Source organism: Micromys minutus (genome assembly GCF_963924665.1).
Source record: "Micromys minutus genome assembly, chromosome: 27".
Taxonomy (NCBI): domain Eukaryota; kingdom Metazoa; phylum Chordata; class Mammalia; order Rodentia; family Muridae; genus Micromys; species Micromys minutus.
Window position 1 is genome coordinate 22,313,449 of NC_137962.1, and position 23,643 is coordinate 22,337,091.

General features: G+C 43.0%; 2 protein-coding genes across 2 annotated transcripts; both read left to right on the top strand.

Moving 5' to 3' along the window:
* Positions 1 to 2,266: 2,266 nt before the first annotated feature.
* Positions 2,267 to 3,184, top strand: LOC308438175 (olfactory receptor 8S1-like; the record flags this gene model as incomplete). The annotated part of the gene is made up of 1 exon (XM_080939465.1): positions 2,267 to 3,184. The coding sequence occupies one exon, from the start codon at positions 2,267 to 2,269 to the stop codon at positions 3,182 to 3,184; it is 918 nt and encodes a 305-aa protein (XP_080795591.1).
* An 18,811-nt stretch (positions 3,185 to 21,995) lies between these two features.
* Positions 21,996 to 22,955, top strand: LOC308437818 (olfactory receptor 8S1-like; the record flags this gene model as incomplete). The annotated part of the gene is made up of 1 exon (XM_080938999.1): positions 21,996 to 22,955. One exon carries the CDS (start codon positions 21,996 to 21,998, stop codon positions 22,953 to 22,955), a length of 960 nt encoding a protein of 319 aa, XP_080795125.1.
* Between the last annotated feature and the right edge of the window lie 688 nt (positions 22,956 to 23,643).

Here is a 23,643-nt window from a genome sequence, read left to right on the forward strand (position 1 = left end):
TCTGTCTCTCTCTCTCTCTCAGCCTCTCTCTGTCTCTCTCTGTCTCTCTCTGCCTCTCTCTGTCTCTCTCTGTCTCTGCCTCTCTCTGTCTCTCTCTGTCTCTCTGTTCTCTTTCTCTCTCTTCCATCAAGGAGAACCATGGAGGATTGGTTATTTTGGGCGCTACCCCTTATTTGGTTTTGAGAAGAACAACCCTCAAGGAGCATTTTCTCTTGGGCAAGAGTCACTTAACACCGTCACCTCCACCTCCAACAGTTCGTGCTTGGATCTAAAGGAAAACCTTCACGCTGTACCCATAATTGTTTCCGGTTTGAGGCATAAATTCGCACAAATCAGTGGTGGATGGAATTTCAGGCATTAGGCGCAGCCAAAATGGAAAGTTTTGTTTTATTTTTACTTTACTTGCCCCTGTCCCCCGAGGGTCTCTAAATGAGGGAGAAGCCTACAGAAGGAAGTAATGTGTGTTGTTTGTGCTCTACCTACACGAGGTCCACAGTGTAAAGCCAGTACTACCTATGGTCACAGTGTAAAGCAGGTACCACCTACGGTCACAGTGTAAAGCAGGTACCACCTACGGTCACAGTGTAAAGCCAGTACCACTTCTGATCGCACAGTTCTTTCTGCTGCTCACTTTGCTCCCCCAGCAGGGGGGAATACACCATGTGACACTAGAATTCTTTCTTCCCCTTCAACGCCATGCAGCAACAGTTTGTATTTTATTTAATTTTACTTTTTGGATATGGAGACTCTTATATGTAGCCATCTGAATTACACAAATAAGGTTTAATTTCTTGTAAAGAAAAAGAATATTAAAAGTTGGGAATCTCTCCACAGCTCCTGGAATCTCAGCAGCCACTTGGGCTATACTTAAAGAATGTGGGGGGTGGGATTTTGACACGTGCTGGCTCTGGACCCCCACAGCACAGGCTGCTGTGGATCTTTACCTGAGGTCTCTTCTGCATCGCTTTCCTCTGAGGTGTGACGGGCAGATCTCAGGATGGGAACAGAGAACTCCATGTCTAAGGAGAGAAAAGGATGAATTCTCTCTTCTTCTCAAAGTAGGGACATGCATGTCTCGGATTGACCATTTCCTATTATCAACGTTGCGTCTATAAAATGTTAGCTTCCAGGGTTTTGCTCCCTGGAAATGCTGCTCTCGATGTAGTGCCATAACCCAGGGTGGACCCGCTGAGAAGTTGGGGTGGTTGGGTTTTGTTTCTCTCCAAAACCGGGAAGCTTAGCTGCTCCACCAGAGGCAGAGGGGCATTCACAGTTTTCACAGAGGAACTGAGTGAAGTAGGGCTGAGCGAGAAGATAGAGAAGGCAAGATTATCAGACAATTCTGTTGTGACTCAGGTCGACATGACCCGTGTGAGAAGATGGGTTAGGTTACCATGAGGGGCTGACAAAGCCCACACATGCAATGCACACGGGAGGCCACTGCATGTCCATCATATGCATGAGTGTAGAATGGGCTTCTAAGAGGAACATGCTTCAAGCAGGGATCAGCATCTCAGGACTCAATGTAGGCAAAGAATTGCCCATAAAAATCCACCTACTTCCTGGGCATTAGAAATCTAGACTGCCGTTCTAGAAGTTAGTTAACATATGCATCCGTGTGGAAATGAAGTGACAATACACTAAACAATGGGGTGTGTTTCGAAAAAGAAAAATCCCAGGCACCTCAATTTCATAGCCTTCAGGTTCTTGGAGGCCTGGCTGTTTTCTGCCATTGCCGTTTCTCACACTTCACGTGGGCCATATTCCTGCAAGTTTGTGCTTATGGGGTTTCTTATTTCTGGCAGGCAAGTGGACATGTTAAAACACACACACACACACACACACACAAGCAAAGGTCTCACTTAAAGTTAAACGTAAGCACTGAAGTAAAGAATGACCTTCTGGTACCCAACTCTTGCATTTTCTTCTATTGCTCGCAGAATACACACATCCGTGCCCCTGCTTTCCATCCCCATTCCAGCTCTTCATCTCCCTGGTAACCCGTCCTTGGGCTCATCCTCTATCTCTGATGGGAAACATTTCTCACACGAATCACTCTAAGCAGCAACTGAGCTCACGGAAAGGCGTCATAATAAAAGATAGCATGACTCAATCAGAATGTTAATGGTTTTAGCCACAGCCAGAGAGGTTTCTTTTCAAATAGCCGAGCAGAGATTTATGACGAGTAAGATTTTTATCTGGGGTAGCTAATGATGGATCTTAGATTTAGTTTTTTTTTATTTTTTCTTTTCTTTTCTCTATAGGCATGAGGAACCACAGTGCTGTCCGTGAGTTTGTCCTTCTTGGACTATCCACCGACCCCTACATTCAGCCTGCACTCTTTGTCCTGTTCCTTCTGGTTTACCTCCTCACCATAGTGGGGAACTCCTTGATGCTGTTCGTGATTACGGCTGATTCTCACCTCCACACGCCCATGTATTTCTTCCTGAGACAGCTGTCCTTCCTGGACCTCTGCCATTCCTCCGTCACGGCTCCCAAGATGCTAGAGAATCTACTTTCTGAGGAGAAAACCATCTTGGTTGAAAGTTGCTTGGCTCAGGCCTTCTTCATCTTCGCCACCGGTGGCACCGAGGCCTGTCTACTGGCGGCGATGGCCTATGACCGCTACGTGGCCATCGGCTCCCCTTTGCTCTACAGTCAGGTGATGAGCATCCAGCTCTGTGTAGGGCTGATGTGGCTCTCCTGGGGTCTGGCCTTTGTGGATGCTCTCCTCAATATCCTTCTGGCTGTCGGTTTAGATTTCTGCGAGGACCAAACGATTCCTCACTTCAGCTGTGAGCTGTCTTCTCTCTTCCCTCTGTCCTGCTCTGACACTGTGGCCAACTTCACACTCCTGCTGTGCTCCTCTGTCGTGCATTTCTTGGGAACACTCGTCATGATTGTGTGCTCTTATGGCCGCATTGTCTTCGCTGTTCTGAGGGTCAGCTCCGCCTCGGGGAGAAGCAAGGCCTTCTCCACCTGCTTGTCCCATCTCACCACTGTCACCTTGTTCTACGGCTCGGGGTTCATCAGTTATCTCTCACCGGCTTCAGGGTCCCCCCTGGAAATGGTCTTCTCCTTGCAGTATAGTCTGATCACCCCCATGCTGAACCCCCTCATCTACAGCCTGAAGAACAAGGAGGTGAAGGCGGCGGTGGGAAGAATGATCAGAAAGCACCTCTAGCCTCTTGAGTATCACGCACAACATTATGGTAAGACAGACACGGAACTGCGGTGCTTCGTGATCAAATAATGGGCTTCGAGGGGCCCTTTTGGTTGTCCATCATGGAAGGCGCTACTGGAGACGTGTCTCTTGCTTTCTTGGAAGTATTTGTGAAAGAAACAGAGAACTCTTAGGGTGATAGATCTCATTTAGAAAAAAATAATTGGATCAGTGAAGCCTCTTTTCCAGGAGCGCATCTTACAGAAATGTTTACTTTTTCATATCTGTATAAATAGCTGTTATAATTGGCTGCTCACTACTCTTTCATGCTTAAAGAAATATATCCCAATTTTTCAGAAAATATGACTCCCTCAGAAGCAAGGGTCATCATGGGTTGGGGGTAACCCTGTGGCCCAGGAAAAGACAGTCCTGTCTTTTTCTCTGGAAGAAGCATTCCAACCCAGACATTCTAACCCGGAGTGAAATCAAGACTCAAGTGAAGTTATCCAGAGTTTTTTTTTTTTTTTCTAGGAAATCCATATACTAATTATAAATAAAAAAAAATTTCTGGACCCAAGCCCAGAATACTGAACCCCTTTTAAAAACTTGCCCCTTGGGGTGATATGTTAAGAAAGAATAACCATGCCAAATTTGACATATTTCTTAACATTCCTGGGGAATTTCAAATTCACAGTTTTTTCTTTCTTTAATTATTGCTGGCCCATAACATACATACACATGCATATCACACACACACACACACACACACATCCTACTGAGTCCATTTTGTGTTGCTCACGTGTTTAAAGCTGACCACTTAAGATTAGACAACCCCAGGAGAAGATCGATTCTCTCTTAGTAAGCTTTAACTGCCTGTAGCTTTTCATCTGGGGGTGAGGCCTTGTGCAATTTTCCCCACCCATGCTGCCATTTCAACTGGTGGTGTGTCCTGTTTAGGCAACCATGTTTGGAGTGGAAGTTTCTGGATATGTCAGGTGATGCAGACTCAAAGGTGCTTTGCTGATACAGATTCACGTGGTGAGGCTACCTCACAATGGTGTTTTGCTGAAGCAAGACCCATGGGGAGGACACGTGATGTTTGGAGAGAGTATAAATAGGACACAACAGACAGTGGTGGGCATTCATAGCTAGCTATGCAACACTTCATCTTTGAAGATCTTCGCTTCATCGAGAGAGGCAGAGCGGAGAACTTCTCCACGCATCCTGGCTGGTCCTGGTTGCAGCTGCTGACATGCTGATTCAGCGGCAGATGCCTGGCGGTTTCTTCTAGATCGGGCCACTATGGCTAATTCGGCTTGTTATCCCGACATTACTGAACTGGATTGCTGCTATCCTGACAGAGCTTGAAATCGTCCCAAGGGGAGTGGAGTCAAAGCATTAAAAAACCCTTATTAAAAGTAGGTTTAAAATAAACTAAACCTACACGTTGTTGAGGATTCATGGGTGTAGCTCCTCTTGACATCCCTAGGGGGCGCAGTTCTCACGGCACACTTCCTGTTCTTCTGGCTCTTACAGCCTTTCTGCACTTTCCTACCATGTTCCCTGAGCTTTAGTGCAGAGGTCCTGTTATAGATGAATCTGTTGGGTCATTAGTATAGGTTTTCAGCTACTAAATTAGCAATCACTTGCTATGGTAGAAGTAGAAAATTAATAAGTACCATGACTCTGATTATTCTACTTAATCGCCGTAGCAGGTCTGTGGGCTGGGTTCGCCTGTTCGCTTTCTTCGCATTGTGACGAGGTAAGTAAGACATAGGATGTGTACGCTTGTGAGGTTATCGTCAGCAGATGATGGGGCTAAGTCAGGCTGTCAGTGACTGAACATAACCCACCCCACTATTGCTAAGTCTCGCTAAGTCCCCGTGTCTTCGGTGCAACTGGTCACTGCCCGCTTCAGTGACTTCAAACTGGAGAATGGTAACTGGCCCCGAAACGGGACACGAGGGTTGTCGGTGAGATCTATAGTTCGTTTCATAGATTAAAACCAACTGAAGACCTCTCAGGAAAAGAGGCTGTGTGGGGTTAATTACTGAGATGCACAGAAGAAAGTGGGCCGTGCCACTCAATGGCTTGTGACATGTGAGTGTTCAGACGCCTGATCGCTCGAGACGACCAAGTGCAAGACACTGAAAGAATGAGGAAGGTCAAGACTATGGGCTCTTCTGCCTCGAAACAGTGATTTTATTTCTTGTGTTTGTTTTAAAGATTATATTCTGTCTCACCGCCCCCCCCCAGTGGTGTGTGTGTGTGTGTGTGTGTGTGTAGCTCAAAGGATTTCTGTCTCTCCAGAGATGTAGAGCAGAAACTGAGCTGTGAATTACGTGGGGTGCTCGGTTACACCCCTAGCCAAACTATCACAGGACTCTGCTTATAGAAGAACTGGATGTTGCTTAGGGAATGGTGTCATGTCAACAACGAGAACAAAGTCAGCTTGGGGGAGCTGGAGGACCCTCCAAGCCTTCCTAAATCACCACATGTCTCTTGCCCCAGCTCCCTGTGTCCCCTCAGGGAATGGATGCTAGTACAGCCTTTCATGTGGCTTCTTCCTCCAGGTTGCTGGGAGTGAAGTCTAGAATTTGAAAGTGGTGTACCATGCAGTGTGAAGTTAGAACCAGAGTAGGAAAGAATCATTAAAAGACGCCACGGAAATGTGTTTGTGTGTGCGCAGGGGGGTTGGGGGGTTGTTGAGGGGGGATGTGTGGGAGTTGCGGGGGTATGTGTGTGTATGTGGGTGCATGTTCGTGTGATGTACCCACAGAGGCCAGAGGAAGATATTCAGTGTCCCGCTCCACCATTCTTCATGCTCTTCCCTTGAGGCAGCATCTCAATGAACTCGGAGCGCACCATTCTGGTTAGACTTGCTGGCATCCAGACAAGGAATCCACCTGAGTCTGCTCCCTGCCGATGGCTGCTGTTTCTGCACACATAGCTTATTTTACTTGGGTGCTGGAGCTCAAACACAGCCCCCCAACAGGCCTGGCAAGGGTCCTTATCCACTCAATCATCTCCTTGGCTTCTAGGATAATTTTATATCCAATAATCTCGACACTATTTCTAAGAATGCATCTTATTTCCTCTCAACTAGAAGAGTAAGTTTAGTGTGCATGCAGTGGTCTGTCTTCTAAAAATAATTTAAGTAATTCTAGTCATTTAGATGGACACAAATTGGATTCATACCATGTGATAAATTGTTTTGGTGATTTTTTTCTTGGCTTGCCACCCTTACCTTCCTTTACCTACTGATTCTTCATTCAGTAAAGCCATGTTAGACATAGAATAGATATCCTTCTTAGTTTATAGTTACACGTGTGTACATGTATGTATATGTAAATATACATACATATAGGAGACTACCCATCTCTTCTTGGAAGATATAAATAATTTAAGTTACATCCATGGCCGGTGACTTAGCTCTAATTTGTTGAAGATTTTGTTGTTGTAAATCTAAAATTCCATTCTGTGAGTGTGCCATAACTTCTCAAACCATTCCCCCATTTGAGCTCCCTTGGCCTCCAGTTTGAAAAGACAACAACAACAACAACAACAACAACAACAAACTGTTTCAATAAACATGTTTTAGTATATAACACAAAATTTGAATGTCTTTATCTTGGATTGACTCCCAGAAGAAGGATTATAAACTGCACATTTGTTTTTAATTCTAATTAGTGTTTTCAAGGTATGCCACCCATAAAGCAAGAGCCCCTTTAATTTGCAACAAGCCTCTAGTATAATAGAATTCTTGCACAATGATACTTAATTTTGAAATTACCAATATGCCTTCCTTTGACCACAAAAATGGTCATGTCTGTATGCATGTTAATCAAATATTTGCATTCGCTACATTAGCAAGTCATATCAACCAGCCATTTTTTAATTTTAACTTGTTTTTTAAAAAGTCACCTGTACATTATTTATCTTTTCACCTGTACATTATTTATCTTTTCACCTGTACATTATTTATCTTTTCAAGTATATGAATCATTGCCTGTATTTTAAGCAGCAAATCTTTCTTCATGTCTGTCATTCTTCCATCTTCATGTATAGGATTCTCAACCATGTAAAAGGTTTTGCATTTTATATTGTCATATATAATTTATTTTCTTAGCATCGAATCTGTACCTTGATGAAGATTTTCTTTACTGTTGGCTTTCAGCCATCCTTAGATCTTAACTCTTATTTCTATCTTTCAGTTTACTCAGATTATTGATAGCCATAGATAAAGTTGCATAGGGCTTCATCACATAGGTCTTGTGCTGTTTCTATCAACTGTATCTATCCTTTTCCAGCATTACTTTGGCACGGCTGCTGATTAAAAGTTGTACATGTTTCAAGCTAATTAACATTAACATTCACTCACATATTTCCCAGTGTGTTAATAACACTTAAGATCTACCCTCTCAGCAAATCTCCTTCCTATAATGCAATAATGTCATATTCACAGGATCAAACAGTTGCTCCCTGGACTTTGTTGTATAACTCTCCCTTTGTGCTGTTGTAATTGAGCAAGAGTGCCCTCATCTAGAAGGCAGCCCCATTCTGTCCTGAATAGCCTCTGTCCTGTGACTAATGCTTGCAATTTTCCAAATTCCTGCTGTAAAGACCACAGATGTCATTCTTGCCCCTTCCAGAAAATCCACAGGCCCCCAAGGAACCTGCCCTGAGCCCAATACAAACTGCACGTGACTTGCTATCACCCTCTCCCAGGAAGAAGAGCCCTTCTTGGGTTTAGAAATCAACCCGTTTGGCTCCAGAGCCGCCTCCCCTATTACATTCCTTTACAATGCATGCTGTTGCTATTTCCTCCAAGTTGAAACATTTCTTTAAGGAAAGAGGGAGGCTCCTAAGTCTTAGGAAGCTAATGAGAATGAACAAGGCTCAGAATGTTGCAGGATTCACAAAGATCCTGGAAAGGTTCTATAAGCTGTAACAGATGCTGGGGAAAAGAGACTTCTGTAAATCGTCTAAGAAACTCCCAGGATGCTTTTGTACAGTACTTCCTGTTGAGATTAAAGCATTCCTTCTTGGAGGGAAAAGGTGTTCTAAACAGAGGGAAAGCATTTTATCCTACAGAGAAGCTCTTTAAGTCAGAAAGTAAACAAGACAATAGCCTCAGGAAGTCCCTAAAACTGACCAGATTCACTAGTCCTTCTTGGGCTCCTCTCACTGCAAGCATATCTAAGCAGTAAGGATTACTGAGAGACATTCTCACACAAACTTGGTCTGCCTCCAAATGGCTCAAACTGGTCAAGCCACCTGAAAGAAACAAGCTGCCTGAAAAAATCAGCTGAGCTATCTAAAAGAAACAGAAAACAGCCAGTTACCAGGAAGAGACTCAGTTTACTTGCACTTTCTGAAGGAGACAGACTCCAAGCCCCCTAGGCAGCCCGATGTGCAGTGCGCTCCAAGTTTTCAGCTTTCTGGAGCTATCACCAATGCTAGGGTGGATTTTTGATGACAAGGCTATTTTTAGTCATTTCTGCACCCGTAAATGATCCTAATAAAACTCATTGGCTCACTAAATTGCACTTAGGTGGTAGCCCTGCTTTGGTCTGTAATCTGTTCCTTACCTGGTGTGAATTGATGTGTCTTCTCCCCGGGGCGGGAGGGGGGGGAAGTGTCACATAATAAAGGCAGTTTGGTTGGAGTGAGTGGCGGGTAAAAGAGATTGGGAAGTAATCCAAACACAACACATACATTACATACATGCATGAAATCAACAAAATAACACATTTAACTAATAAAAAGACAAAAAGAAAAAAACTCCACATACTAAGATTTTTCCAATCTGCATCTCTAAACAAGCCCAGTGTCCTCTGAAGCACACAGTCAGCCTACACCACCCACACTTCTTAGAATAATTTTTATGTTCATGTTAAGGTTTGAGTTCTGTGACAAAGTACCCGAAGAGACCAAATAAATGAAGAAAATACTGATTTGGGGTTCTCGTTTCCACATTTTTCCTCTGATTGGCTTCTCTGTTTTTCTCAGGACTGTAAGAAGCAGAAACATTTCGAGAGAGGAGAGTAGCAAAAACTAGTAACCCCTGGGATCTCATGTGGGGGTGGGAAGTGAGGGCAGTGTTACCCTTGGGGTCTGAGGCGGGGTGAGGGGAGAGGGGACAGCAAGACTAGAAAGGGACAATGTATATGCTTTAAAGCATGCTCCAGTGCCACACTGTATCTAGTTAGGCCCCATCTCCAAATTACATATTTAACTGTGAACTCATTAATGGGCTGTGGACCAAGATTTCAACACAAGAGTGTTTGGGGCATTTCACATTCAAACCATAAGAAGACTTTAGTCAAGAACTTTGAAAAGTAACAAAGAAGCCAATTGTATAATGATGTTTTTAAAAAGTTAGTATATAAAGAACAAGTAACAAATGTTTGTAAGTGTGTGTGTGTGTGTGTGTGTACATACGACTACATGTACACAACATTGGAACACTTAAGGATATAAGGCAAAGTTTCCATGAGAAAACATAATGTGCTGCTCAGTTTTTCTTATCATCTTGAGAAAATCTGTGGGCACCTGGAAAGGGTAAACATTAAACTGAGAAAACGTTTCTGTTTGATTAGTCTGTGAGATAGGTTTCTTAGTTAATGATTGGCATGGGAGAGGCCAACCCACAGTTCAGTTGCTACATAGGTGAACCCAAGAGGTATGAGAAAAGTACTTGATCCAGGACTCAGAGAAGAAGCCTGTGAGCAGTGTTCTTCCATGGTCTCTGCTTCCGTTCCTGCCTCCAGGTTCCTGCCCTGAACTCCTGCCCTGACATTCCTCCATGGTGGAGTCTATACATCAAATTAACCCTTTCCTCCCTAAGTTGGTTTCAGTCAGTGTTTAATCACAGCAACAGAAACCTGGCTGGAAAGGTTGGAAACAGTGATAATAGAGACCACCTTCCTCTCAGTCACAGCCTATCCGGACAGAAACCTAACAACCATCAGAGTTAACCCCAGCTCTAGACCAGATGGTCCTAATTACAGAGAACCCCAGCCAGTAGCCCCAGAGCACACATTCTCAACAGCAGATGGACGTTCTGCAGGACACACCATATGCCAGGATATAAAACAAGTCTTAACAATGCAAAACAAGTATATTTTCTGATCGAAATGGAATAAAACAAAAACTGATAAAAGGAGGGACTGTGAAATCTCAAACATAAATAGAAACAGAATGCCCTGCTTCTGCACAATTAATGGACCAATGTAGAAAATAAAAAGGGATTGCAATGGAAATACAATGTACTTAAGCCTGGAATCACAGGGTGAAAAAAAATCTAACAATAAATACCCGCTTCAAAAAAAAAAAAATAAAGATTTCAAATACCTCGGGAACAAACAAAAGTGTAGTGAAAAATATTAATGGAACAAATCCAAAGTTAGGGTGGGAATAAATAATAACAGAAGAGAAATAAAATAGACCAGTCTCAAAAAGTAGAGATACAAGCAATATTAAACAGATTCAGCCGGCTGTGTGTGTAACGGTAACAATTAAAGAATCAAAGGTCATACATTTGTAAAAGGACAAAGATGGGTCAGTGGGCTGGGGACAATTTAAGGGGTTGGAGCAATAAAGAGGAGCAGATCGTGTAATTATATTTTAATTAAGTTTAATAATTGCAGACTAAAAACAATGTAGAAGATCACTAGAATAAATCATTGTTTTTAAATAAGAGAGCTGTGGGAGCAGAGACCAGAAAGTAGGGGGTAGGGAGTAGAGGCAGAGCCCACGAAATTGCCAGGATTCAGACTTCAGAGACTAGCATGAGGTGGAGATCTAACTTTATTGTTTAGTATATACGCTTTTATACAGTTTTTCATATGATTCGGGTACCTTTATGTATTCAAGGGCAAATTGGGGCACAACGTCTGTTATTTAGCTGTTTCTGACTCATGACCCTGTAGGGAAGGACCCTGTAGGGGAGGAGCTGGTCATCCTGGGAGACTTTCACAAAGACAGGGGAAGCAGCTCAGTGGTTAAGAGCACTGACTGCTCTTCCAGAGGTCCTGAGTTCAATTCCCAGCAACCACATGGTGGCTCACAACCATCTGTAATGGGATCTAATGCCCTCTTCTGGTGTGTCTGAAGACAGGTACAGCGTATTCATATAAATAATAATAAATATTTTTTTTAAAAAAGAATGAAGGGTCAAAGCCATGCGATCATTTCAATAGATGTAGGAAGAAACATCTACAAAATTTAAGACCCATCCATGATGAAACCTCTCAATAGAATGTGCATGAAAAAAATAATACCTAATACAATAAAACAAAGCATCAGCAAACAGTCAACAACAAAGAGATAAGAACTTTTACTGTAAGACTGGGAATGAGATGATGATTTCCATTCTTGCCATTGGAGTCAACATTAGGCAAAAGAAAGCAATGGGGAGAATGCATGAAGTAGAACAGATGAATTCAGATTTCCTGTTTGCCTATGACATGCTCTTCTGGATACAAAATCCTAAGGACTCCACCAAAAAACTCTTATGACTCATAGCCAAATTCAGCAAACTGATAAGATAGAGCTTGTTTCTGGTCAGTTCTGTGGGCTGTCTTTAATTCAGTTGTTTGTTTTCTTGGTATTTAGTTTGTTTTAGCTCTTTGTAACTTCTAGACTCCAACCCTCTGTCTGAGAGATGGCAAAGATGTCTCCCAAACTCCGGGCTGCTTCTTCACGTGACTGATAGTTTCCTTTGTTGTAGAGAAGTGGTTTCTCCCACAAGATCTCATTTAGTAGAGGCTATTTCCCCTAGCCAATGAGAGCACTGTTTAGTATGTCCTGACTCATGTCTGTGAACTGGAACATGCTCCTCATACATTCCTCTGGGAGTTTCAGAGCATTGGGTTCGACATTGAGGTCTTCCATCTATTTGGAGTTGAGTGTTGAGCAAGATGAGAGGAAGGTCTAGTTCCACTGTTCTTTTAGTCAGAGATGCTGCCTTTTCTGATGAGTATTTTTGGCATCATTCTCAAAGACCATGTAGTTGTAGTGATATTACATCTTATCTGGATCTTTAATTCTGTTCCATTGATCAAGACATCCGCATGTACACCAGGAATGTACTGTTTTTAATTACTTAATTAATTCTGTAGTCTAATTTGAAACCTGGTATGGAGATACTTCCTGCAGTGTTTCTGTTGAATACTAGAAACCTGGCACACAGAGAAACATTGCTTAGTTTTAAAGATTAAAAAAAAAAAAGAATAAAATTGTGAAATTTGAAACTAAACAAGTAGAACTGGAAAAATCATACTCACGAGGTCACCCAAGCCCCAAAGACAAAGACTGCAAGGGCTTTTTTCTTATACGAGGGTCCTAGCCTCAAATGATTTATTTTGTATGTTTAACATGAAATATGTGTGGAACATAGAAATAGGCCATTTCGGGGAGAGGGAACATTCTAGGAGAGGAAATGGTAGAATACAGATAAGATAAAAATAGATACAGGGGACACAGAGGACAAATGGTTTACACAGACAGTGGGGTGACAGGGTGAAAAAAGGAGGGTGCAGGTGAAGGATGACACAAAATGAAGTATATCTAAAGAAGCCTCGTGGGGTCCTGTAACCCAAGTAGATAAATATAAGCCAGTAAAACACATGTGACACGGAAGAACAGAGGAGTGTCTGGGAGCTTTAATCAAGAACAGAGACAGAACGCTGGGGCAAGGAGGGAAAGGAGGCTGATTCACCAGAACCAAGAATGCATGAAGAAGCATTGTAAGATAATTAAACATGTACTTTGCAAAGGAAGCTTGAACAGAAGTATCTCACTTAGTAAATAATGATGCCCCTACAAGACACGGGTTATCAGAAGATAACCCAGTGCCAGATACAGATTACCTCCCGGGGCGTTATGGGTCAGAGAGGCCCCAGGGGCACACTGCACAGTACAGGCTACTGCTGTTCTTCTTGGTTGCCCACTGTGACTAGACTGTAAGATGCATTGCTGAAGATACCATACACACTTTGGCGGCAGGACACAGACAAATCAGCCTTGAACTCGTCAGGAAACTCTGGTGACTGGCGTTCTGGTGCTGGGAGGTGTACGCAGGCTTCTTTCCTTGAGTATTAGTCAGAGCTAAACTCTGCATGCTAGAGTGTCTCTCCATCGTAGGCTTGCTGGTGGAATAGTGACAAGACTGCCTATGGGGATAACCAAAGACTCTCTTGATGGGATCTGAGATTTGCTCCCTAGGAGGGAATCCTTGGTTGGCATTGTGAGCATGACCAGAACCTATAGCTAAGGATGTCACTGGATCTAGGGGTGAACCTAATGATACCGTTCTTATGACTATTCATGTCATCCAACTGGATCCTGGATATTTATGTTTGTATCCATAGATTTGTGTGCTTCAAGATGCTACTCACTATGGTGGGTAGAGGTTAATTAACTCGGAGACATGTCGCTGTTCAAAGTGCTGAGAATGAGTGACTGTGAGTACGCAGCCATGGATGGGACATTTGTGTCAACATCCCCAAACCCCACCAGTGTCCCCCAGGGGACATTGCAGAAGAGGGAAGGGAAGAACTGAGACTGGGGGATGAAGAGCAGTGTGTGAAGTGCTGTCCTCTCAACATGAGACAGGATTTGCACACAGGGACTTACAGTAGCCATAAAACATTTGTGGGGGATCAAGCCAGTTAAAAATTTCAGCACAGAGGCTAGAGGGGTGCTTACGGCATCAGCCGTAGCAGAAGAGCTACTGGCAGTTGATGGCTGCTCAGGAAGAATCACTTTTCTTCAGGAGTATGGCTACTGGTAGGTTCCCCATGCACACTCAGGGCCCCACACCCACACGCACATGGGGAGCACTAACTGGGCTCAGTGGGTTAAAACATAATAAGAACTTTTAAAACTAGCAAATGAGGACACATGGAGTTGGGAGGAAGACAGGAAGTTGAGAGTGAGGCAGGAAGTTGGGAAGGAGACATAATGAGGAAGGAGACAGCAAGCTGGGAGGGAGGCAGGAAGTTGGGAGAGAGACAGGAAGTTGGGAGGGAGGCAGGAAGTTGGGAGAGAGACAGGAAGTTGGGAGGGAGGCAGAAAGTTGGGAGAGAGACAGGAAGTTGGGAGGGAGGCAGGAAGTTGGGAGGAAGACAGGAAGTTGGGAGGGAGGCAGGAAATTGGGAGGAAGACAGGAAGTTGGGAGGGAGGCAGGAAGTTGGGAGGGAGAACTGATGAGGTATCTTGGGGAGGGAGACAGAAAGTTGGGGGAAGACCTGATGAGGTATCTTGGGGAGAGAGACAGGAAGTTGGGAGGGAAGCAGGAAGTTGAGAAAGAGACAGGAAGTTGGGAGGGAGACATGATGAGGTATCTTGGGGAGGGTGAGAGGATGTCAACAAATAGTGGATATGATTAAGATACATCACATACAAGTGTGAAAACTTCAAAGTATAATAACTAAAACAGGAACAACAAAAATCAGTACCAACCTGGCAGTTTTTCAAAAAACTGGAAATAGTTCTACCTGAAGACCCAGTTTCACTGCTCCTGAGCATATACCCAGAAGATACCATTCCACAAAGACACGAGCTCCACTATGTTTAGAGCAGCCTTATTCATAAGAGCCAGAAACTGGAAACAACCCAGATGTCCCTCGACAGAAGAATGAATGTAGAAAATGTGGTTCATTTACATAATGGGATTCTCTTCAGCTACTGAAAACAAGGACATCGTGAATTTTGCAAATGTATGGAACTAGAAAATAACATCCTGAGTGTGGTTGCCCAGACTCAAGAGGACATGTGCAGTATGGTACGTACTCACTGATAAGTGGATGTTAGCCAAAAAACACAAAATACCCATGATATACCCCACAGACCAAAAGAAGTTAAGGAAGAAGGAAGGACCAGGTGATGATGCTTAAATCCCACTTAGAAGAGGAACAAAATAATCATAGAAGGTAAAGGGAGGAGAGGATGTGAGTGAGAGAGGGGAGGGGAATGGGGGGGGGGCTGTGCAGAATCAGGTATGGGAGGAGACAGGAGAGAGGTCCAGAGGGCCAGGAGAATAAATGGACACATGCAGCTGTGGGGAGGGAGATGGGGTAATATCTAAGAAATCTCAGAGAGCTGGGATGGGGGAGGCCCCCAGGACTCAATGCAGGTGACCTTAATCAAAATGCCTAACAGTGGGGATATGAAACTGAAGAGACCATCCCCAATAATCATACCAGACCCCCAGTGGAGAAATGGAAACACCAATCCACCTACAAAATTTTTGATCTAAAATTGCTCCTGTCTAAAAGAAATGCAGGGACAAAAATGGAGCAGAGACTGAAGGAATGGCCAACCAGTGACAGGCACAACTGTCACTGTTGGGATATATATCCCATGGGCAAGCACCAATCCCTGACACTATTACTGATGCTTTGCTGTGCTTGCAGACAGGAGCCTAGCATGGCTGTCCTCTGAGAGGCTTCATCCAGCAGCTGAGACAGATGCAGAAACCTACAGCCAAATATGGTATGGTGGTTAGAGACCCCAATGGAAGAGTTAAGAAAACCAATAGTGTCAACTAACCTGGACCCCTGGGAGCTCCCAGAGATTAAGCTGTCAACCAAAGCATACACGGAATAGACCAAATCCCTGGGCACATATGTAACAGAGGGCTGCCTTGTCTGGCCTCAGTGGGAAAGGATGCATCTAAGCCTGTGGAGACTTGATGCCCCAGGGTTGCTGGGATTCCCAGAGAAGCACCCTCCCAGAGGTGAAGGATGGGGGGAAGAACTCTGTGAGGCGAACTAGACCCTCATGCCCCACTCCATACAAAATGAACTTAGTACTAACTGAACACACGTTTGGAATAAGACCAAATTTAAATGTATGAAGCAGCATGAATAAAATATATAGAAGATGATTTATGGTATTGGGCAGTGTTGGGGTTTTATCTTTTATTGTCTATTGTAATGCTAAATGTGGGTCTGCAACTCCTGGAGTCTTCACATGGCTCTGTGACCCCGCCCCCCAGGTTAATTCTGATTATAAAGATACCAACAGCTAATAGCTGGGCTGAAGAGACATAGGTGGGGTTTAGGTTTTAAGGACTTGTGGGGAGAGGAGGGCAAGGGAAAGAGTGAGGAGGAGGAAGGAGAAGCAGCCATTGGCTAGGAGTCAGGAAATTGTAGCCCTGAGGGTTGGCTGGCCAATCGGAGTTATGAGAAGCCTAGATGAAACATAGTAAGTAATAACTCGGGGTTATTGATAGGAAAGTAGATTCTAACAGCATGGAGGGTAGGCAGTTGTCCAGCTGTTGTGTTGTTTAAGGCTCATTATAAATATAAAGGCTGTGAGTGTGTCTTTCATCCTGGAACTAAAGGGTCAAAGGCACAATAGAAATCCTGGGTCACATTATTCTCTACAACAGGGCAGGGGAGGGATTTGTTTTGGATTTTAGAAGCCCAGAAAATAAAAACAAAAATAGACACATAGAGCTACATAAAACTAAAAGTTTTCTGAATCCAAAGGGAATAATCAACAGAGCAAAGAAACAGTGTACAGGGTAGGGACAGAGAGCTGATACCCAGAGTGTAGAAGGAGCTTACAACAAAAACAACAGAAAAACAGAAAAGTGGCTGAACCAGGACTGATGACCTAAACAGACAGTGAGCAAAAGGAGGTATGCAGATGGCCAATAGAAAGGAAGTATGCAAATGACCAATAGAAAGGAGATATGAAAATGGCCAATGGAAAGGAGGTATGCAAATAGTCAATGAAAGATATGCAAATGACCAGTAGAAAGGAGGTATGCAAATGGCCAATAGAAAGAAAGTATGCAAATGACCAATACAAAGGAGGTATGCAAATAGTCAATAGAACGGAGGTATGCAAATTTTCAATAACTACATGAGAAAACACTCAACATCACCAGTCATCAGGGAAATTCAAATCAAGACCACAAGTAGATATAGCCTAAGTTTAGTAAAAATGAGCTGTTAGCAAGCAGAGTCCAGTGTTAGACAGCACAGGCCTGTAATTCCAACGTTTGAGAAGCAGAGGCAGGTGGGTTATAATCTGAGATTAGCCTGAGATGATACATAGAAAGACAAAACAAATGACTGCAGTTGAGGCTGTGTGGGAGGGGAACATTGGTATGCTCTTGGTGGGCAGGAAAGTTTACTCCAACCTTATGGACATTCCTTTAAAAACTAGAGCTAGAACTAACTACCACGTGATTCCGCCGTCTCACCCCTGGCATGTTAGCCAGAGGAACCAAGATGATCATGGTAAATGTGAACTCCACATGCCTTGCTTATTGCAGAACTAGTCCTATTAGGCCAGATACAGAGGCAGCCCAAATATCCATCAACAGTTGAATGGAATTTTTTAATGTAGTAGAATACATGTTAGCCGTAAAATGAGTCAAATCCTGTTGTTATGACGGTCTGGAAGCAAAGATCTTTACGCTGAATGAAGTAAGTCAAACACAGCGTGAACAAATACTTCATGGTCTCACCCGTGTGTGGACTCTGTAGGAAAGATGATCTCAACAGAAGTAGAACACAGGTCCATCCTCAGGCTGTGGCAGGAGGGAGAGAGGCACAGGGGGAAAGGCTGGTGAAGAACAGGCAGACCTGAGACCAGACATCCTGGTGGCCAGTGATAACAACAGCAAACCTTATGTTTCAACATAATGAAGAGACTTTTCACATACTCTTCACCAAGGAATGATGTTTGAGATGATAGACATGCTAATTATTCTGACTTGATCATGGCCGTATACACACCTGTATTAAAACATCACACTACATGCCCAATACACAAGTATAGTATTAGATGCCAATTTACAATCAAGTCAAACCAAAACAAATAACAAGTTAATGAGTTGAAAGTTTTGGTTTTAGGTTGTGCCTTCAAGGAATACAAGGCACCAACCCAGCTGTCTTTGGGGATCCAATTCAGCTACCATCTACCAACTATTTAGACCTGCAGTCTGCATGTCACCCCTGAGAACTCCGTGCCTGCTAACTGCTCTCCAATACCGAGAGCGGTGTGGAAGCCGTGAGGGAGGAATGGACGCGCCTGGGACTGAGGTGGTCAGAGGTGATTGAAAGTGAACTGATGAGAATCTTGATTTATTGATTTCTAGTTTCTTCCTTCAAGGGCGCTGACAAGACTGAGTTCAGGCTCAATTCTGACCTTTTTTTAAATATATATATATATATATATATATATATATATATATATATATATATATATACATATCCGAGAAAGTTTCTGTAAATATGATTTCGTTTATTCATATTTCTAGAAAGAAAAAAGAATTACCAGTTACGGGACTTAGATGCTTGTGAAAAGACTTCCTGCAGTCAAAGCAGATTAACTGAACCTTTCGTTCCATCTGCCGCTTGTAAAGACCAGGTAAACATGGATCCAGAATTCTGGCCGCCTCCTGGAGCTGAGTGTTCCCTTCTCCCTCCCCTCGGTGTGTTTCCGTTGCTCACTGTGTGTGGTCCTCTCTTTCTCACCTAGGCTCGAGTTTACCCCCCATCCTTCATGGGATGCAGGGAGTGGATCATCAGCCCCACTCTCCTCTTAGCGACATCTTATTTCCTGATTCTTCTTTCTCTTTAGCTTGGTGGATAACAACTTAATAAATCAATTCAGAACAATGAGCAGGTCAGAAACACCAGACTTGGTGTGTTTAGTGCTAAGTTCTCAGAGGTTTGCAAGTAGTGTGACCATCACACTGTAAATTTGGGGGAAATGACACACAAACACAGACATATATTGCTACAGACACACACACACACACAGAGAGAGAGAGAGAGAGAGGGAGAGAGAGAGTTACAGCTATACACACACACATGTACACACACAAACACATAAGATACACACACGTACACACACAGACACATAAGATACACACACATACATGTACACACACAGACACATAAGATACACACACATACATGTACACACACAGACACATAAGATACACACACATACATGTACATACACAGACACTTTAAAGACACACACAGATACAAACCTGCATGCACAGTGGTTAAATGAATTTGATATTTTTCTCCAGTACCACTTTTTTTTCTCTGTTCTGGTCTTCTCTCATCTTATCCCTGGATCAGAACGGGGAGGGATTTTTCTAGAGCTACCAGGAAGCCATGTCAGAACTGCTGGAGCATGGCTAGGAAGAAGTAACAATATAAACAAAATGTAGTCACTTTGTTCTGTACCTCCTGATCCAATAAGGCGTGGTTATGGGCTACAGAGAGCTCACTTTTCGCTAGAGCCCATGTCTCTCCTCTGCAGTGTGTGGGGGAATATGGCAAACACTGACAGGATCTGCACGTTTACTCACAGAGCCCTTCAATCTTAAGTTCCTGTTGCTTCTGTGTGAAGCTGGAGGTCTGTCGTCATGAGTCCAGACATTCCATCCAGAGAGACGCTGACCCAAGCTAACCAGGCGGCTCCCACACCGGTGTTGACTGTCTGGGCTTTGCTTTATTACTCGTTTCAAATACAACTTTTAAACTATCTTCTGTGGGAAAGTTTTTTTATCTCTTGTCTGATTCTGGGATAATTTATTCTAAGAAATGCCTTGGAAAGGTTTTAAATAACTCTGCTACATCTTTTCCACTAAACTCATTATTATACTTCCTCAAGTTTGGCTCGTGTTATATTTTATCTAGAGTCTGTAGAAATGAATTGCTAAAATGAGTGTGATTTCAAACACTAAAAAATATACCTATACAATAATATACCTGTATGTTTTATTATATAGGTATTGTTTTGTTTTCTGGGACCCTGTTTTTAAAATATTTGTAGTTTAAATTATGTGTACGTGTGTCAGAGTAGGTATGTTTACATGTGTACACGGGACTCACAGAGCGGGGAGGGAGCATCACATCTGAATCTGAAATGCCCAGGGTGGGTGCTGGGAACTGAAATACACCTTCTTCCACAGCACTAAGGATTCTTAACTAGTGAGCCATCCCTCCAACCCTCCTGGGACTCTTCTAGCAAAGACCAAAACCCCTCTGAGGACCCTGGATTATGTCATTAAATATCCTTGTATATTTCACATGAAGCCACCACCGAAAAGTTTTTATATTTTCTAAGTAAGAGAGTTTCTGCACAAACATGAGAACTTAAGTTGGAACTTTCCGGAACACATGTGGAATGCTGGGTGTGGACAGGAGCTCCTGTAACCCTAGAAATGGTGGCAGGGGTCAGGGAGATAGGAGGATAGCTGGGACTTGTAGTCCATTAGCCTTGCTCCAGGTTGTCTCAAGGAACAAGAGCAGGTGCTCCTATCTATGCCTGGGTTCTACATAGGCATGGGCAGTACATGCAACCACACACACACACACACACACACACACACACACACACACCACATGCATGCCCACACAAGAAATCTGTGTTTTCTATTTAATTTCTAAAATTGGAAACAATTCTATAAGGCAAACTATCCCTGGAGATTGCAGTTGGGGCTAACCCTGTTGGGGAGGGGACTTCTATTCGCTGAAGTTTCCCAAACCCCATCAGTGGTGCAGCTTCCTTTCTGACTCTCAGACACTATGGTCTCTGTACTCAGCAGAAATGGTTTATTGATGTTATTATCTACCAAGTGCTTTCTTCTATTGTCAGGAGATGAGGGAGGTATCTTAGAAAGGAAGGCTAGAACCTCCTCTAGGCATTGTGAGCTAACTATGTCTCATACATTCGTGGAAAAATACACTCTCTAAATGCTGGCATAGAACCTAGAGAAAATTCGTAATTCCTGTAGAAGCTGACCAACTCTGATCTCAGACCATGTCTTAATCTCTAGCGATTAAAGGTGTGGGGACCACAGATGACACTGAAACAGAGCATCAGACAGTCTCTGGGAGCTAGACATCCATATCGGATTGTCAACCATAGCAAGAGAAAACGACATTAAGCTATAACTAACTGCATGGCCGAAACTACACATTGTTTATGTGCTTTATCATTTCGTTTATGTGCTTTCTTCCAGGTGCTTTCTGTCGGTTCATTCTTTTACACTTTTTAAAAATAGTGTGTAGCCTTAGGACATTGAAGGCCAACAGTTGATCAGGCAGGTCATTGTCTTTCTTTCTTCCAAAAAGACTTTCCTCCACTATACCCCATTGTGGCCAATGTTATGTGACCACCATCAATATATACATATACATATACATCATATACTTATACATATACATCATATACATATACATATACATCATATACATATACACATACACATACATATACATCATATACATATACATGTACATATACATATACACATACACATATACATCATATACATTACGTATACATATACATATACATTACATATATATTACATATACATTACATATACATATTTAATCTCTCTTTCCTAACTCTGTCCTTGACTAGGCAATTACCCTCACTCCAGTGACTCTTCAGTTGAACTGAGAATTTCCAATCTTTTGAATCCACTCATGGCTTTGCTCTTTGGCCATGTTATTTTTCAGATTCCCAGGTTTCTTTAGAAGAACACAGACCTAAAACAAACAAAACAAAACAACCCAAATGACAAAATCCCAACAGCCCACACCAAAAGGGAAAACATGACCAATGTGGACAGTGGGCTGGCATGATTTTTAAAAAAACAGAAAAAAACAATGTGTGGTATTTAAAATATCAAAGTAGTTATTACGTCTGGACCAACAGTGGACAAAATTTGGCTCCCTGGGGTACTGAAGAAATTGTTTATTTGAAGAAGAGAAGACGTCACAGGGGGTCTTCCTTTTCAAATGCCAAGGGCAGATGCACTCACTACATAGCCATGAGGAACTTCAGTGCTGTCTCTGAGTTCCTCCTCCTTGGTCTGTCTGCTGATGCTCAGGTCCAGGCTGTCCTCTTTATGGTTTTCCTTGTGATCTACGTCCTGACCCTGACTGGGAACTCTATGATTCTGTTAGTGATAACGGCTGATGCTCACCTCCGCTCTCCTATGTATTTTTTTCTGGGCCACCTCTCCTTCCTGGATCTTTTGTATTCGTCAGTCTCCATGCCTAAGATGCTGGAGAACCTGGCGTCTGAGACGAAAACAATCCCTGTGAACGGCTGCCTGGCCCAGGCCTTCTTTGTGTACGCCATAGGAGGCACCGAGGCTTTGCTTCTTGCCGTCATGGCTTATGACCGCTATGCAGCCATTTGCCACCCTCTACTCTATGGCCAGATAATGAGCAACCGGTTGTGTCAGGGGCTTGTGTGGGGATCCTGGAGCCTGGCCATACTGAACTCACTCATTAATACCCTCTTAGCTGTGACTTTGGACTTTTGTTACTCTGGAACTATACACAACTACAACTGTGAGCTTCCTTCCCTCTTCCCTCTCTCCTGCTCTGATGTCTCCGCTAATACCACTGCCATGCTCTGGACTTTTCTCATACACGCCTCTGGAACCTTCCTTCTCGTGGTATGGTCCTACGGCTGCATTTTCTCCACCATCCTGAACATGAGCTCTACCAGGGGCAGAAGCAAGGCTTTCTCCACCTGCTCCTCCCACCTCACTGTAGTGACCTTGTACTTTGGGTCGGCCGGCCTACGCTACGTCATGCCAACCTCAGGTTCTCCCCTGGAAACATTCCTCTCTCTGCAGTACAGCATCATCACCCCCATGCTGAACCCCTTCATCTACAGCCTGAAGAACAAGGAGGTGAAGACAGCTATGCGAAAGCTGCTCGGAAGATGCTGGCAGCATTTTGAGTATGTTGATCAGAGACACAGGGTGAAGTCTTGAGCAGACCGAAATCAGGATACAGAGTGAAAGGGACCTCTCCCTGAAGTCAATGCTGTGTAAAAACGCTGGGATTTATTTCCCGAGGAATGCCACTTTCCTCGGTGGCCCTCAAGTGAATCCTGTTCAGAGTCAAAGCCTTAAATCACCTGACTCTTTTGTAAAGGAAAAGTTTGTGTCTGTTTGCTTTCCCTCACCACAGCGGTCCTGATATATTCATCTATTCTCAAATTCACATGTATGAGTAGAAATGTTTATAAAGATGTATGTGGTCATATGCCTAGGTAAATACCTAGGAGAGAAATGATCCGGTTGCAATGATTATAATATTTAAGTCTATAAGAAACCGACTTGCTACTTTTAAAAGTGTTTGTACAATTCTGTTCCTATCAGTAGTATATGAAGATTCCAGTTGCTCTCTAAATCTTTGTTGATATTTGGCATTAGAAATATTTTTCTTTTAATTTTCACATTTAAGTAGACTTAGATAAGCTCAGTTTGTACTTTAAAAACTTTCATAAAGGAAACCCTTTTATTATTATTTAATACAACAATTATTTAATGCAGCAATTATTATTTAATACAACAATTATTTAATGCAGCAATTATTATTTAATACAAAAATCTTTTAAATATTTTTTGAATATTTTTGACTTTAAGTAGAATGCCCTTTATTTTATGCACAGGAACA